Source organism: Centrocercus urophasianus, unplaced genomic scaffold (assembly GCF_019232065.1).
Source record: "Centrocercus urophasianus isolate 14NV4802_14NV808 unplaced genomic scaffold, USGS_Curo_1.0 seq_18, whole genome shotgun sequence".
NCBI lineage: Eukaryota > Metazoa > Chordata > Aves > Galliformes > Phasianidae > Centrocercus > Centrocercus urophasianus.
In genome coordinates this window covers 4,871,633-4,889,169 of record NW_024884733.1, presented here as the reverse complement: position 1 = coordinate 4,889,169, position 17,537 = coordinate 4,871,633, and the positions used below count along the sequence as shown (strand labels likewise).

The 17,537-nt window shown below is 43.2% G+C and overlaps 1 protein-coding gene across 1 annotated transcript; it reads left to right on the top strand.

The window, feature by feature from the left end:
- The first annotated feature begins 37 nt into the window (after positions 1-37).
- Positions 38-16,469, top strand: DARS2 (aspartyl-tRNA synthetase 2, mitochondrial). The gene is made up of 17 exons (XM_042820002.1): positions 38-166; positions 546-645; positions 2,009-2,075; positions 2,280-2,381; positions 3,540-3,635; positions 4,562-4,685; positions 5,310-5,356; positions 7,699-7,805; positions 8,331-8,400; positions 8,983-9,162; positions 9,549-9,656; positions 11,046-11,108; positions 11,303-11,455; positions 12,666-12,884; positions 13,719-13,829; positions 14,028-14,103; positions 15,336-16,469. Exons 1-17 carry the CDS (start codon positions 82-84, stop codon positions 15,521-15,523), a joined length of 1,896 nt encoding a protein of 631 aa, XP_042675936.1. The 5' UTR covers positions 38-81; the 3' UTR covers positions 15,524-16,469.
- The last annotated feature ends 1,068 nt before the right edge of the window (positions 16,470-17,537 follow it).

Below are 17,537 nucleotides of genomic sequence, written 5' to 3'. Positions count from 1 at the left end.
GCCCCGCCCCGCCCGCCATCTTGGGGGCGGTGCCTTATGGTGGCTGGGTGAGCCGCCGGCTGAGCTGTGCCCGTTGTTGGGATGCTGCGCTTGGTACGTAGCGCGTTACCTCGGCTGAGTACCGAGCGGGCCCGGCTGAGCAGCGGCTGGGTGCCCCGCGCTCCAGGTGAGCGGGCTGTGAGGGGGTCAGTTCGAATCTAGCTATGGGCGCGTGGTTGAGCAGCAGCACCCGTCGGCTGTTCCACACCAGAGGGTTAATTAACACCTGTGTGCTGGCTGCCAGCGGGTTTCCACGTTGGCTTCCTAAGCCCTCTTTCTGTTCTAGCCTTTAGTGGGGCTGTAAGAAGGAAGGGGGCAGACTCTTCAGCAAGGTCTGTGAGAGGGGGCAAGGGGAAGTGGCTTCAAACTAAAAGAGGGGAGATCTGGACTGAATATAAGGAAGAAGTTAGTTATAATAAGGGCTGTTAGGCACTGACAAAGGCTGCCCAGAGAGCTGCCCCATCCCTGCAGACAGCCTGAGTTCCTGTGTTTTTTTTAAATTTCAGATGTCAATAGCTTTGCTGCTCGGACCAACACCTGTGGAGAGCTGCGTGCTGCTCATATAGGACAGGAGGTCACCTTGTGTGGATGGATTCAGTACCAAAGGTAAACTCAAACCACTGTGAGAACAGAGCTGCTTCATTGGCAGATCCAATGTACTCTCTAGGCCTGCATTCTGACACTTCTGTGTGCTTTCAGTTACCTTTTACATCTTATGTTATCCCCTTCTAATATGTGTGACTAAGCAGTTGGAAACCATGCCACAGCAGTATTTAACATTCCAGAGTTTGGTATCAGTATTAGTTGATACTCCTTGCACCCCTGTGAACAGCTAAATATCGCTACCTTCTTTGTGTGTAGGAGTAAGTAAATAGTAAAGTTGTAAGTAAATTGTAAGTAAATTGTAAGTAAAACTTACAACAGTTCAGACAGCTTTTAATTTCTTTTCTATGAATTTCTTAGGTTGTTTTTCAATTTACAAAAAAAATATATTTTCTACTGTAACATCTAAGGATGCTTCTTTAAAGTATGCATGCTTTACTTGAAAAGGATGTGCTAGGAGAAGCTAGTAAGCAAAGGATAAAATATCAGTGCCAACATCTTGCCTTAGGTGGTGTTAAATAAACTCTCCTATTGGAGCTGTGCATTTGCCAAATGCAGACTGAAAAGCTTGTTTGTATTGCAGCTCTTAATTGTTGTGTTTTTGGATATGTGCAAGTAAAAAGGAGGTAAGTCCTATGGTTTTGGGCAGAATAATTCCCATCAAAAATGGCCTTCTGTATTTTATACTGCAGAGGGACTGCCTTTTATTCAGTATAGTTCTGCAGTCGTGGTTGGCATTGGTTGTGTGAGGCCAGCATGAGCATCTCTGAGTGGGTGGGGTTCCAGGAGCGATGTTGTCATTATTGAAATGAGATTGTTGGGCTTTTGCCTTTAAACACAGGGTATGTTTCATAGGACAGCTTCAAGCATAACAGCAGCAGCCACTATTGCAGCTAAGGAGATTGATATTTGTGATGCTTGGTCTAGGAGCGTGAGTTGCTCATGTCAAACTTATGAGAGTAGCACTCTGCTGCCTGTTAGATGGTTGTGAGTTTTCTTTTTGTTGTTTTGTTGACAAAATCCACGTGAACTTCACTTTTGTTGCTCACCTAAATATGTTTATCTGAATCAAGTTTCTCAGCAGGAAATCTCTGGAAATTACCTGTGTTTGTAAGCCATGCTCTCTGTGATTTCATGTTCGAATTAAGATACTGCATCTTCTGGTTATTTGCACATTTTGATTGGATAAAATCTGAGTCCAGTTGTTCAGATCATATTCAGATGTGTATGCTTCTGAAGTGTTTTAAAATATTAGTAACAAGATACAGACAATAACTTGTCACCACATGCATTGACTTAAAAAGCAAAAGATGACTGGATTTTGACAGAACTTTTCCCTTTTGTGTTCTTTTTTTTTGTGGATCAGACAAGGCCTGTTCCTGGTTTTGAGGGATTTCCAGGGACTCACCCAGATCATCATTCCACAGGATGAAGTAAGTGCTACCTAAGTATGAGCTTCTGCGCAGCAGAAATTGAGGGCAGAGCACGATACTTAACCAGAGAGCCCTGTGATGCTGCAAAAGGACTGCTAGTATTGTTTCCTCTGGTTTTGCACTGGTCCCAGATTCAAATGGACCATTTAGAAATGAGGCACGGTGCTTTTGAGTTTTTTGAGGTACATTGGGATCTCCTTGCAGGCACATTCTCATGTGAGGAAGCTCCTGTCCAATGCCCCAGTGGAATCTGTTGTGCGAGTGACTGGCATCGTGTCTTCTCGGCCCCCAGGGCAGGAGAATCTGGTGAGGATGCTGGGGTCTCTCAAGGTTTTTATTCCTCTGGGGGAGAAGAACACTGGGCAGTGGGGTTACGGTCGTTTATTTGTGTCATAGCTTTGCCACAGACAGTTTTGTTCTGTGCTGTATGTCAGCCTATCCTCAGAGATTGCGAGGCAGGAGTAACTGCTGTGACAAATAGCTTAAGAAAAGCCACAGCACATTACAGACACCCAGAATTAAATTCTACTCTTTGAAAGGATAGTGAGAACCAGGGAAAAGCTAACTTTTCAGCCTTTCACATTGTGGTTGAGATCACTTTTTTTTTTTTCTAAAAATAAGTATTGTCACTGTCTTTTGCAGTAAGAGATGACCTTTTCCTCTCTCAATAGATTTGTTTCTCATTATATAAGAAACAAAGATTTAATACTGTTTTTTCTTTTACAAGTGCATTTCTCAGTTCTCATCGTAATCAGCTGTTGTTTTGCTGACAAAATCCATGTGAACTTCAGTTTTGTTGCTCCCCTAAATGCCTGTCAGGATTGTCAGTATCCTGCATCATTGGCAGACCTGGAAAGAAGTTTGTGTATACTTTCCCCTGCTAACTAAAGAGTTCCATAGGATGAAATGAATCTCAGTGTGGCACAGTGCTGAGCGGCGGGGGCTGTCTGCTTTCCCTCAGGAAAAGAATACTAGTTCTGAGAACTGGTGTTCAGAACTGGAAATTCTGAGAAGTTCCTCCCAAGTCGCCTTTTTGGAGTTTTATTGAAGGCAAATGTACTCTAAAATTCATTCTATGTGATTTCACTGAATCTAATGGAACTGCTGTTTTGTCCAAGTGCATGTGCCCTACCAGGATCTGTGTTGGAATGCTGCTCTGTGCTCAGCATGTCACTGAAGCAGAAAGTAAAGGAAAAGCAGTGTTATTTCTTGTAGAGATGGATATGCTGCTAGAAGAGAACACACAATTTTGAGTGAGCTGGTTTGTATTTTTTTCTGAGCAGGAGGAAAATCTAGGAGAGATTTCTACTTGAGAGAAGTTCTGAGTTATACTGTATTAAAAGGCAGAGAGGCTAATTATATGAATTGGGCTTGGTCTGTTTCCACTGATCAGCTTTGAAATACCTTTGCCCAGCTGATCACCCTAAGTTTTGAATCTGTTCTTTTTCTTGCCTTTTTCTGTAGAAAATGCCAACAGGGGACATTGAAGTCAAGGTGGAGACTGCAGAGGTTCTCAACTTTTGCAAGAAGCTGCCCTTTGAAATCAAAGATTTCATCAAGGTGTCTGCATTCTTCCCTTGTACCAAGGCAGTGGGTTTTCAGTAAATCAGGAATTTGTCCAGGGTGATGACAAAACATCTGTGAGAGCTTCATCTGATTCTTCCCAGCTGTGCTTTAGAAGAAGGGTGTGTGTATTGTTAATGGGGAGGTGATATTTCTAATTGGACTTACGCAGAAAACAAGGCTTGAATGTTTCCACTGCAGAGAGTTTTAAAATGCCACACTAAGAACAGATGGTAAAGGGAAAAGTGCAAGAAATTCAGGCTGTGCTAGCTTGTCTTGAGTGTGAAAGAGAATCTGCCAATGCAGTGCTGTGTTTTAAGGCAAGTGTGCTTAGTCTTATCTGGGTGAGTAGCTAGTTGGCCAGAGGATTTTCTTCAGTGAATACACAGTCTTATAAAAGGTTGTTCTTATTGTAGTTTCTGTGGTATATGAAAGGCATTGCTGTTAAGTTCTTCTCTGCCACTGACTGTGTGACTGATACATAGGTGTAAGAATTGGGAGAACTACGTGCTGTTCCTTCCATGTTACATCTCCTGGGCAATTCCCACCATCTGCAGTAGTTTAATTTTCCTATCTGTGATAAGTGTGTATCACCATTTGGTTGTTCCTTTAGATACATGTATGATACTGCTCATGTGCTTAAAAGCCCCGGGGATCACTACAGTCTGTCACAGTGGAGCCAGAATTAAGAGGGCTGAAATTGAGATTTGCTGAAGCAACTCCTAGTGCAGAATGGATGTCTGTGTTTTTTCTTCCAAAAAAAACCCAATGATCATGCATTGGAGACCCTCTCAGTGGCTGCTCTTTCTCCATGCAGGCTGTGGGTTATGTGTGGCAACAGGGCAGTATCCTTTTTCAGCTTTCCCCCTTTTGTCCTGTGGCTTCATTGGGCATGCAGTTTGAGTTTTGTTTCTTCTCCCCAGAAATCAGAGGCCTTGCGCATGCAGTATCGCTACCTGGACCTGCGCAGCTCCCAGTTACAGTACAACCTGAGGCTGAGATCCCAGGTGGTGATGAGGATGCGAGAGTACCTGTGTAATCACCATGGTAAGCAAAGTGCTTCAAGTGTAGCAGACAGCATTGTAGAGTTTTCCTGCTCTTTCCTATTGCTAGGAGAGAGCACTAAACAACTCCAGGCTGTTCTCACTTGGGAAGGGCGCACTGCTTGTAGTGGCAGACTTAGAGGGATGTTGGCAGGTCTAAAGAACAAAGGATGTTGAAATATCTTAGCTTGCCACAAAGCGGTTGTTTCTCATGAGCTATGTCCAGAATTTGAAGTGATCAAAGGCATTTTGCAAATAGTTTCTCTTTTGGTCATCCAACTGGAGGTGTATTAAAGAGATGAATTTCTTGTAGGATTTACGTTTGTCTTAAAATCAGGAAGCCCTTCTTAAAAAACCAAAGCCTGGTTCAAAATGGATAGAGAATTAACAGTTTCTTTGCCAGTTTGGAGTTCTGTCTTCAACGGTTCTGGCAGTGCTTTGGGGAAGTTCAGCTTTTAAGTCGGTCAGTGCAAAAGTTATTCTTAGAAACAGCGAAGTCTGAGATTTGGAGAGGCTGCATGGTGTGCTCCATTACCTCTAGAGCTGACTAATAAACCCTTCTCTAGCCTATTTTGTGTCATACTAGTTCTTGTCTCTGCTGTCAGCATATTCTGTGTTTGTTCCTCAGGGTTTGTGGATGTAGAAACACCAACGCTCTTTAAGAGAACCCCAGGGGTATGTATTCCATTAGTAATGCATTTTAGCCTCCTGCAGTGGCATAGGCAGTTGATGGTTGAATTACAGTCACTTGCCACTCAACCTTCATTGCTTCCCCTCACTAGCAGCTTGTATGTCGGTTTCTGATACAATGTATTGATCCTTGTAATAGTAGAGGGAATGGAAGGGTAGAAGTGGCACCTTTATGTCTTGACTTTGAACCTTCAATTACCATGAAAGAATAAAGCTTCTATCTTGTAGATTACATTGAATGCAAATGCTAGCCTGGAAAGACTCTTCTTTTTTTTTTAGCATTTATCTCTTAACCCGTAGCTTACTGCAGTGGCACTACTAAAAGCATTTCAGTTTCTGAGTTTATATTCCTTCCTTTCATTTCCAAAATAATCACAGACAAGCTGCAGGCCAGGAATATTGAATTCTTGCATTTAAATCCCTGTCATGAGTGCATTAGTCTAATATGCATATGCATTAGTCTTGCTGAACAAGAGGTAGAGAATCCTTATGGCTGTCTCAGATCAAGCTAGTTAACAGACTGTTTAATAAAGAAGCAGCAGTTACATCAGAAATAGGATGTTATGATAGGGAAAATAGATCCTTTCCTCTTGCACTTCACAGCTGTGCTGTTAGCCTAGAATTTCTAGATTTAATTCTGAAAAATAGCTTTGTCTGAGGCTCCTTAATCGCCCACCAGGGAATCTGGTCTACCAATAATGATACTGTACACCCAGTTTCTCCATTAGATGTGTATGTCAGACTTAAGTCCTGTATGTGTCCAAGTTGTTGATGCTAGATCTGATTCAGTAGTTGAGCAGAGCTTTGTGATAGGTGTATCCCTATGGCTGGAGCAAAAGATGGCAAATCAAAGTGTTTTGCAAGGACATAAGTCTTTCCGAGTCTTTGTGTCACTTCTCTGCTTCCTAATGCTGAGAGAAGGAATATCCCCACTTTATATTGCCTATGTCCTTCTCTCAGAGCTGAACAAATTGCTGCTGCATTTATTTCTAGCTCTGAACACAGCCCTAACTGAGATTAAAATCCAAAGTCTTGTGTGAGGCAGTCAAGAGCAGCAAATGGCAGGGAAGCAGAAGTGGACCCAGCCTTCAAGAGATGATTAAAGATTTACCAGATGTTACAAAAGGTTTCTCCACTTGCTCATTTCCAAGTACTATTTATAGGCTGTTCATACAACTCTGTTTGGGTCACTTGAGGAAGCACTGAAGTGACTTGTCTTCCACTTAGCTCTGCTGCCAGAGGCAGGAGCAAGAAAAAGGTGGTATTTGAGCTTATTAGCTCCCTGATGATCAGAGAAGGAATACCCCACTTTCAACACACATCTGCAAGTGAAGTAGTAATAGTGCACATATGCTTGGGTGGGATTTGTGTCACAGACATGCTGAGGCAGCAGTCAGTCCAGATTGTGGTAGATCAGCAGTCTGCAGACTTGAACAGGCTACAGTCTGTTAAAGTGGCAGGCTGATGTATCTCTTCTCTTATCAGCTGCTGGTCCTTCTACAGTCATCTTCCAGCCACCTATGGAATTGTGCAGCCTGCACGTGTCTCCAGTTCTGCTGCAGCCTTGGTACAAGGTGGATTTACTAGGCAGAAGCAGTGGGCAAGATGACAGAAACATAGCAGTTCCTTCACAGGATCTAGAATAAAGACTTGACCCTACCAACCCAAACACAGCCACATAAGTGCTGATTTCAGCAATCCTGGTGCAAGCTTGTGGCTCACTTATCTACAGTTTTGAAGGTAGAGGTCCAGAACTACAACACCAGCCTCTGAATTTCAGTGCTTAGCTTGGCTGCCTGTGTAAACAGGGCAACTATTCCATTATCCTTCTCCAAAGCTTTTGAACCCCTTTATAATTTTCTTCTTCTTTGACTTGGCAAAGATTTTGAAAATAAAAACTTCCTAGAGTGAAGTAAACCTATAGTAGGGGGAAAGGCTGCAGTATGACCTCATGCTATCAAACAAAAAATAGTCTGGAAGGAAGGAATCTGGAAGAAAGATGTAGAGTGCATGAATTGAAGCATTTGTGTTGATTGCTGGATGCACCAATTGTAGAAAAAGGCTTATCTCTCCAGGTCAGGTATTTAGATGAAAGATTCAATAACCTTTCCTTTCAAGTCTTGTTATCTTTATAAACTTCATGCTTTTGCCATTCCGTGTTCAATTTTCTCCTTTCCCAGTTTTTCTTGCTTGGAATGTTAAAGCTGAATTTTTGGAAAGAGAAGTGGGGAAGGAAAGTGGCCTAAGGCCACTGGTGTGCTGGGTATATTCTGGTTGGCTTTGTCTCAGCAGAGGTGCTTACTTGCTAAACTTCTTTCTCGTGCCAGGGGGCAAAGGAATTCCTTGTGCCCTCCAGGGAAGCAGGCAAGTTCTACTCTCTGCCTCAGAGTCCTCAGCAGTTCAAGCAGCTCCTGATGATTGGAGGCCTGGACAGGTAAGAGTTACTTGGACTGCCATTGTCTGCATGCACTGTCCAGGGTTTGCTTGCTTTGATGTGTGATGTGTTAGAGACTTCTCCAGGAACTTACTGCCAAGGGCTTTGTTTCAAAGAGATCCTTGAATACTTGCATTTTTTGCTAAGCCAGTCTCATTAGCAATAATACCTTCCAGTAAGAGTAACCTTATCTCTTTTTGATGGTTGAAATCTTTGCTATTTCAAATGGAAACCTGATCTTAAGCACAAATGTAGGGATAAGCTTTGCAGAGACAGTCTGCCTGAAGGACAGAAAATCTGTCAGAGCGCAGCTCACCTGGTAACCTTGGGAGGGTATGGCTGGAGATGGGTACAGCTGCTGGTATGCTGCTTCCAATCAAAATTCCATGCATTTAAGGGAATGGCAGCAATCAGGACTGTGATTATGCACTACATAGGGAGCAGAGCAGTCTTATGATCAGTTCTGTAGCCATAATTTAATTTAAGGTACCTTTAATTGTTATCTAAGTGTAAGTACTCTTGCAGGTACTTCCAGGTTGCTCGCTGCTACCGTGATGAAGGCTCACGGCCTGACAGGCAGCCAGAATTCACTCAGGTAACTAACATGCACTGCCTTTCACCCTCCCCTTCACCCAAAAAGCTTGTGGGTATTTTTATCTTCTGAAGGCTAAGTGTTTGTCCTTGTCCTGCCTCAGGGATGTGGAATGCTGTTTTCTGTGTGCTTTGCAGCCACAGCCCCTTGCAGTCAGTGTGGGATGTGAACAAAGTTGTGACTGTCCTTGGCTGACTTCAGTCCCAGGTGCTGATGAATAGATGTGGGAATTGTGTTGCAGCAGTGGTGGTACTTGATGATGCATTTCTGCTCCTGTCCTGCAGAGCTGGGCATCCCTTACATCAGCTTTGTACCCAGGCAGAGTTAGCAGGGTCCATTCAAGGTTTCTCTATTCATCCTTGTCATCATTACCTCACTTAGTGCTCTGAGGAGATTGTTGCCTGAGTCATCACAGTGTAGGGAGATCATAAACACACCCTTAGTCTAACGTAATCGTGCTATGACTTAATGTTGTATATTGTTTCCTGTTATGTTGGCTTAATATTCTAAGAGTTTCTGCAAGTAGCAGTGCAGAGGCAAAAACTATAGCTAATGTGCAATCTCGCTTTTGTTCTCTGTTTTCAGATAGATATAGAAATGTCATTTGTAGATCAAGCTGGGATCCAGAGGTTGATAGAGGGCCTCCTGCAATATTCCTGGCCTGAGGAAAGAGGCCCCATTACAACTCCTTTCCCTTCCATGACTTATGAGGAGGCACTGGCTGACTATGGGACTGATAAACCAGACACTCGCTTTGGGATGAAGGTGTGGGTTTGCCTGCTGGAAACTTGCAGCTTTTCTTTTTATTTCTGGTAGTGTTCTAAGAATAATCTTTGATTAAATTGTATGTATGTGGTTACATGGAATTCTTAATCCTGTAATATACCAAAGGAATCTCTTGGGTTTTCCAGGCCCTCTTACATTTTTTGTCTCTGTAGCCATCAGTCTTCTGATGGTTATTCAAGCTTGGCCCCATTCATTTCTTTCTGGGACCTGTTGATTTCTCTGAGCAAGGAAATGGTGTCCCAAAGAGTGGCTTTTGAAGGCAATAAGACACAGGCTTGTTATTTTTTTTTTTTTTTGAGTTAATTTTTGTTTGTGCTTCATATTTTTACCACAACAGCTTTTTCCTGTGCTCTCTCCTTGCTTAGATAGTGGATATCAGTGATACTTTCCGAAGATTGGACATTGGGTTTGTGCAGAATGTGCTCAGTTACCCTCACAGCACTGCCAAGGCTATTTGTATCCCTCAGGGAGTGGTAAGTGATGTTTTTACATGCTGTGTACACTTGTGAAATAAAATACCAACTCGAATTCCTTTGTTGGTGTGGAAATGTTCCCTGCTATGAGTGGGGGAGCAGCCTCCTTCAGGGAGCTCGGGGTTGCTTGTGATTGACGTCAGGTTGGGCACAGTGTTGTTACAATTGGGAAATGGAGATGATCAGGCGATGGGAAGAATATATTGTCCTCATGAAGGCCAGGAAGAGAACAGAGCTGCAAGGTCCCTTGGGGATGGGGAAGCCTCTTGGGGCTTCAGCTTGCTTTTGTCAAGGATGGCATCTGAATAATAAATTTTCCCTCTGGGGAGAGTTTGAAATAGAATCAGGTATGGCACAGTGGTGTTCTGGACTGATAGGAGAAAGGTCAGCTAGTTTGCATGCCTGTCTCACGATTGCTTTTGTTGCATTTCTGGGTGCTTCTCATGTAAGCAAAATGCCACAAATCAAACCCAAAGCTGACAGTAGATGGAAAACTATCTTTGGCCTGTCTTAACGGGGAAGCAAATGTAACTCTGGCTGTGGATGTCTTTGCAGCATAGGCAGTAAGGGGAAAAAAGTATTGAACGCTTATCCTTAGAGAATAGAATAACATGAATCTGCATGATTTTTTTAAACTGGAGCAGGCTTCCCAGGGCATTTGGTCATGTCACCAAGACTACCAGAGCACGGGAAGCATTTAGACAATGCCGGCAAACACAGGGATGTTTGAATTTCAGGTGGTTCTTTGTAGAGCCAGGAGTTGGATTCAGTAATCTTTGTGAGTTCTTTCCGATTCTATGAGTAGGACTTCAGTTTGGGAGTTGTATAATTTTGGCAGAAAACACAAGTTACTGTCTTCCCACGAGAGGGCACTAAAGAAGTGCATTTGCAAAACAAAAGTGGAGTTTCAAGCCTCTCTATCTTTAAAATATTCTTTTTTAAGATCAGGAACATCTGCTGCATTCCTTTGCATGTGAGGATGAGCCTGGTTGGTTTCTTCCTGTTATTCCTCCACACTGAACTGTGCTTTCACCATTGTCAGTGTAGTGTTAAAAACTTGTTCCTGCTCTGTAATCTGTAATCTGTAGGCTAGAGTAATTAATTGGCATGGTCTCCCACTGCTGACCAGCGATGTCTGATCTGTGAGTGAGGGGAAGAACTGCAGCTTACAGAAGCCCCTTTCTGAAAGCAGTGCTTGGAGAAAATACTAAGCTGCCACGAGTTCAGTTCCGTGAGCCCACTATTGTTCCACAGCTCTTGTTTCCATCACAGGTTCTTGAACAGCTAGAAACAGAAGAACACGAGATGTTTGGAAACAGTAGATTTGAATTCTGGCAGGGCTTTCTGTAGATCATGCTGCTCTAATGTCTTTTCTTGCTTTTTCCTCAGAGATATCTTAAAAATAAAGATTTGGAATCCTTAAAGGAGGCTGCAAAATCCCAGTTCAACCAGGTGAGACAGCAACACTGCTGGAATGTTAAAAGTGGTGAATGATAAACTGTATAAAGGCACTTGTAGGCAGAAGAAGGTAGAGGAGAATTTTTAATAATAATAAAGGCTCATTACTGAGAGCCTTATTTAAAAAGAGTTGATGATGAGAGGGCAGCATTGGCATGAACATGTTCTTCTTACTGATCTTTCAATAGGAAATCATGGATGTTATCTGCAGGCCCGATGGGAGCTTGAAGTCTTTGCTCACCAAGTTTCTTAGTCAAGAGCAACAGTCAGAGCTCATCCAAGCACTGAACATGCAGGTGGATGATGTGGTGCTGCTGGCAGCTGGAGACCACAAGCGAGTGGTAGGAAGCATTTCTGGGTTACTGTGAGAGTTGAATGTTGCTGTTGACTTTGAAGTTACCTGTCCTTTGTCTAATACCCCAGATCACTAAAATCATAGAGTCATAGAACAGCCTGGGTTGAAAAGGACCACAGTGATCATTGAGTTTCAACACCCTGCTCTGTGCAGGGTCACTAACCAGCAGACCAGGCTGCCCAGAGCCACATCCAGCCTGGCCTTGAATGTCTCCAGGAATGGAGCATCCACAACCTTCTTGGACAGCCTGTTCCAGTGCATCACCACCCTCTGTGTGAAAAAATTCCTCCTAATATCTAACCTAAATCTCCCCCATCTTAGTTTAAAACCATTGCCTCCTGTCCTGTAGACATTCCCCCTCCTGTTTATATGCTCCCTTCAAATATTGGAAGGCCACAAGAAGGTCTTCCCAGAGCCGTCTCTTCTAATTCCTTGTTTCTTTGCATCTGAAGCTGCATCAGCAACAAATAATGCATGAAGTGCACCTATTGTTTCTGTTTCTCTCCCAGTTATATTCTGGGAAGAGTTTGTAACCAAGATGAAGGCTGGAATATAAAACAGGAACAAATTGGCACCGCTTCTCTCAGCTCATCTTACTTCTTAAAGCACTAAACAGAGAGTAGAAAACAAAGACACCTAGGTAGCTGTCTCCTGTAAGCAGATGGTAAGAGTGAAACATGGCTGCTTATTAGCAGAGGAGATAGGAGATTGTGTCCCTAACCTTCTCTATATTCCTGCCAGTAGATGTTGCCTTCCAGGCATTCTTTTTATGTATGGTGTCATGTTCTGCATGATCACCAAAACTGTCACTTCTTTCTGTGCCTTCATTTCTGTCTTAAAAGTGAGGATATTACCTATCATTCCCTGTTAATCCATGCTTATGTAGAACTTGAGGTCAGTCTGGGAGAGTTTTGTGAGGATGGAATGTGGAAGAAAATGAGCTTTTCCAGCTTCTTACTCAGCCTTTTTCTTTTTTTTTTTTTTTTTTTTTGTCAAACCCTGGAGCTGCTGCTGCCTTGGCAGGAAGGTGATATTTTTTAGGAGATAAGGCAAGAATGTTTTTACTGCAACAGCACAGTACAGCTAATACTTTATATGATGCTGCTGTTACAAGAAACTCTTTCCCTGGATGGTATACGAGCAACTTCCCTGGCAGTAAAATTGCCCCTTCTCATTAGCTCCTTTCTTTTCTGCAGTGCTCTGCATTAGGAAGCCTACGGCTGGAGAGTGCTGACCTCCTGGAGGCAGCTGGAATGATACTGCGGGATCCTGCAGCTCTTCACTTCCTCTGGGTGGTGGATTTCCCACTTTTCCTCCCCAAGGAAGAGAATCCCTCTGAACTGGAGTCTGCCCATCACCCCTTCACTGCCCCTCATCCTTCAGATACCAACCTCCTCTATTCTGAACCCACAAAGGTAACTAACTTCATGCCTGTTGTGTTGGCCCTCTGATAGCTTTGTGTTGTGGAAAACTAGCTACCTGTCTGTTTGAAAGGTACAACTTTAAGATTACTCTGAATAACAACCAGCTTCTTGGTGCCCCTCTGGCACAAGGGGCTTGTTGGAAGCAGCTGCTTAAGGTGAGGGATCTTGTATTCTGACCCATACCATGTTGCTTCAAGTTTTGATCCAGTTTCCAAAAGAACATGCATTGTTCCTGTTGCTGTTCAGCTATGTGCCACCCTGAGGTGACATGCACCTGTGTCAACAGCAGTCCATGCTTCTATTAGGACTGGTATTTGACTTGGAGCTTTTTCTGTGCTCAGGCTTGGGATCAGTCAGGTCTCAGCATGGAGCCTGAATTCTCAATGGATGCAAACTGCTGTTAAAATGGCAACGACAAAGCCACAAAAGTAGAGATGTGCCCATGTGATTTCTTTCATGTTTTTGCTGGAGCTGGAACCAGAAGAGGAAAGTTGGCGAGACTTGAAGTCTGCCTTGCTCTGTATCTACTAATAGGACTTTATAAAAAATGAGAGCTCTCAATTGTTTCCTTTCTTTTTGATTATGTTGTGATCTATATGTTTGTTATTCTTAAGTTTGGAATCTGTTACCCCCCCAGTGGAATTCAGTGGAAAACTTTATCCTCAGTGTTTGGACCCTCCTTCGTTTGTGAATTACAAGGCTGCGTTGAGAGAGCAGTGTTGCAGTACATCATGTCTTCGTTTGCAGCATCTTTGTATGTGCATGTCTTTGTAAATGCCATTGTGTCCCAGCTTTTCTAAGGTGCTTGTTGGCTTCTTTTCCCAGGTTCGTAGCCAGCATTATGACCTTGTGCTGAATGGCAGTGAAATTGGAGGTGGCTCCATCAGAATTCATAATGCGCAACAGCAGCGTTTTGTGCTGGAGAAAGTGCTGAAGGTAACACCTCCAGATGTCTCCCAACATCCTCTTAAAGTTTTAAATGACTGCTCCATTTATATGTGCTCCAAATTCTGGAGAAACAGGAGTGTCCTTCTCAGATAAACAGCTCCTAGAGATGGATGACTCCATCAGATCCTATGCTGTCAATAGGAAGAGCATTGTTTGTTCAGTAATGTTTCTTATGTAACTTTGCAGGAAGACTCAGAGGTGCTTTCCCATCTGCTTGAGGCTCTGGAATTTGGAGCTCCCCCTCATGGAGGAATTGCTTTAGGTGAGTGCTTTGCAATTGTCCAGAATGCAGGTGTCTTGTGGCTTTCTTTTGGTATATTGGATTTTGAGAATAAGCCTCATTTGTTAGCAGAAGCCCTATCTTCTCCTGACGTGAGAGATGGCTGTTTTGGTGGTGCTAAAAAGTAACAACCAACATGCTTCCATTTCTGTGGCTACTTTATGAAAGAGACCAGAGCTCTTGAATGTTTTGGTATTCCTATCCAGCATCATAATGTGTTTTAGTTCTTCTGCAAGGACCGAATCACCTGTTAGTGCATCTGAGGACAGTCCTTATCTACTATTCTACAAACAGCGTGTTTATTAACACTGGGTCATCTTAATTCTTCTTCCTGTGCAGCCAGTACAGGATCTCTGTATTGCACCCCCGGAGGCATGGGATGGTATGGTACTGCTTCATGCCCTGGGTTACTGCCACAATCTCAGCCTTTCTTTCAGCCTCACTTCCCTTCTGCCTTCTGTTTCATTCATTCATTCAGAGACTTAAACTGACAGTGAATGCTGTCACGTTAGCTTCCTGATCTGTCTCAGCACGGGCCTGGTGGATACCTGTACACAGCAGTGCAATGTACACAACAGGGAGAAATTACATCTCAGGAGACACAGGGAGTGTGAGGAGGCAGCAGCACTGATCTAGATTGGCTTAAGCTGCTGTGGAATGGAATCTTGAGAAGTCATTGCAGCACTGCGTACAGCTGTGTTACAGGAATGTCTGTTTTCCTAGAATCTTTCAGGTTTCTGTTCAAACAGCAACAGAAGAACACTTTAACTTGCTGTCTTCAAATGTGATTTTTCCCTTATCTGATCACTCAGAGGCTATTACTCCTTCTGAATTCCTCCTGGTTGTTCTAGTCCTTCAGAACTGATTGACCAAGAGCTTTGAGCAGTTAAACAGAGCCCTGACAATGTTCCTGTTGCTTAGTGGCCCTGGCATTGTTATGCTGCTTTTGAAAAGACACTGTCTCTGTCTTGCAGTCTTTGTTATGTCACAGAATTTTTTGTAACACTGAAAAGCTTTATTTTGCTAGGCTCATCTGCTGTCTAGGCATCTCTGTTTCTCTCTTTACTGGTTGAGGGTAACTTTTTTCCCCTTACTTCAGTTTTATTCTTTAAGTCTGGCAGTATACCTACTCCCACCTTTCTGATTTTCTCAATCATAGAAACTAGCACAGGACCGTAGCTCAAGTGATTCATCAATTTGTTTTCTGCTTCTAGGACTTGACAGGCTCATCTCCCTCATCGTTGGCTCTCCGAGTATCCGAGATGTCATTGCTTTTCCTAAATCATTCAGGGGACGGGACCTGATGGGCAGTGCTCCAGACTATGTCACTCCAGAAGAATTAGAGCCATATCACATCCACGTTTCGTGGCCTGCCGCAGAAACAGAAGCGAAGAAAAACTGACTTGCAGCAAGTGATGTGAATTGAACTGTTAAAGCAGAGATGCTTCCAACTTATAAATACTAAAATTCAGTTTGAAAAAACATCAACTTATGGGAGGACCAGAGGAGTATAATCCCACTGCGGTTTCAGAACAGAATGGGGAACAGATGTGATAGCTCCCCTGATAGGAATTTACCTTTGGGTTGTCAATGGGAGGGAGAAGTTGGAAAGCGAAAAGAAAAATGCCCATCGTTTTAGCTTAGGATATTGAGACTGTTGCCTTTGGGTGTTGTATCTGAAGGTATGGTTATTTATTAATTTCCCACTTTCCAGTTTGCACACACAAACTCCTCCCTGAAATCTAAAGGAGGCAGTGTACCAGCTTCTCTGGAAAACGATGCAGTGTTCCTGATAATCACTGAATCTCTAGCTGAGAACTGTTACAGCAGAGTAATGCCATGCTGGGTAAAGAGCCTGACAAAGCTTCAGTGCATCCAACAGCTTGTGTCGTGCTGGAGGATACCTGATCATACAGAATTTGTCATGGGGAGTTGCACTTGAGTGTTCCCCGTTAAAAGCTGGGAGAGGAGGAGGCGTGGTATTTGCAGCAGTTGTCCTTGTGATGTTCACCAAACAGGAGATGATGTGTCTTTGGGGCCTGTGGTCCTGCCACTTTCAGAGCACCGGTTCTGAAGTTTGTATCCTTTGTAAATAAAGTTTGTCTAGCAGTTTGGTTTTGTCTGAGCTTGGCTTTGCACATCTTTGGTTGGAAACAAGCTGGAAATATGGGAGTTAGAACAAAATGTTACACACCACCTTGTGAGAGTTATTGCAGTGATAATTCCCTTAACATTTAAGCAGTGATCAGAACAAGGTGATGTTATACTCAGATTGCTTCTTTAGAGGATGGTGGTTTTGCTATTTACCTTTTTTACTGAAAGTGAGAATAAATGGAACTTACACAGAATTTGCTTAAGAGTCATCTGTGTTTCTAAAGTAGGGATTATCAGAGGCTCCTTTGAGGACATGAAAGCGTAAAAAAAAACAGTTTTTCTGAGAAGTTCTTCACTCCCCCAGACCATTATTTATAGTAAGCGTGAATGTAATGTGCTCAGCTTTTTTAATTGTCAAGTAAGGGATATTTTGTCTCTTGGTAAGAACTGCAAAGGCAAATGCTGTTTGCATCTGAAAAGTCCCAGTTCTTTAAATTGGGATTATTACCAAGCATTCAAAGGATAACTACTATAAGAAGCTTAGGCAAAAATGTAACGCTGCCTGGAACGTTGAAAGCACTTGTTAAAATGTGTGAGCAAGCTGTCTCCAAGGCATAACATCCGTCTTTTATATGCAAGCTGTTTGGTATGATGTTGATTTTTATTGTTTTTTTTTTTCCACTGCTATATTAAGGGCTTGCTGCAGTTTGAAGTGTGTGATATAGCTACGATTAACTACAGTGAAAAAATGCATCCAAACGTATCATCTGAGCTGCTGCAGTTCTGCTACGATCAGGTCAGTGGAAAAGATGGACCCTGAATATATGCAGACCATCTTTACTTGGATTTGTGAATGAAGGTAGGTTACAACACAGCAGCTTGAATTTACTAGCAGTCCTGTGAACATTGTCACAGAGAAGATGTTACTTGATTTGGTTCTGTACAGTGCTGGCCTCTGGCTGCTATACCCAGAGCTGCTGGCCTTGCTAGGAACAGAATGACCAGCAGAGGTGCTGCATGAGGGCTTACTCAAGGTCTCGCTGCTGTGGGCCAACCTGTGATGGTTGGGTACCCGTGTTTGATTTCAGCCTGTGTCTTTGAGAGCCTGGGGACCTCAGCTGAGACCTTCTGTAAGGATGCCCAGTGCTGTGCAAGTGTCAACTCATTTCTCAAGCGTACAAAACTAATCCTGGAGATGGTTCTTCTGTCAACCTGCTGCTCCTGCACGTGAGCAGGTGATGCTTTGTACATTCCTGTAACGAATTTCCAACAACAGCAACAGGGAGGCATGGCCCCACTGCACTGCATCCCTCTGGGAGGGA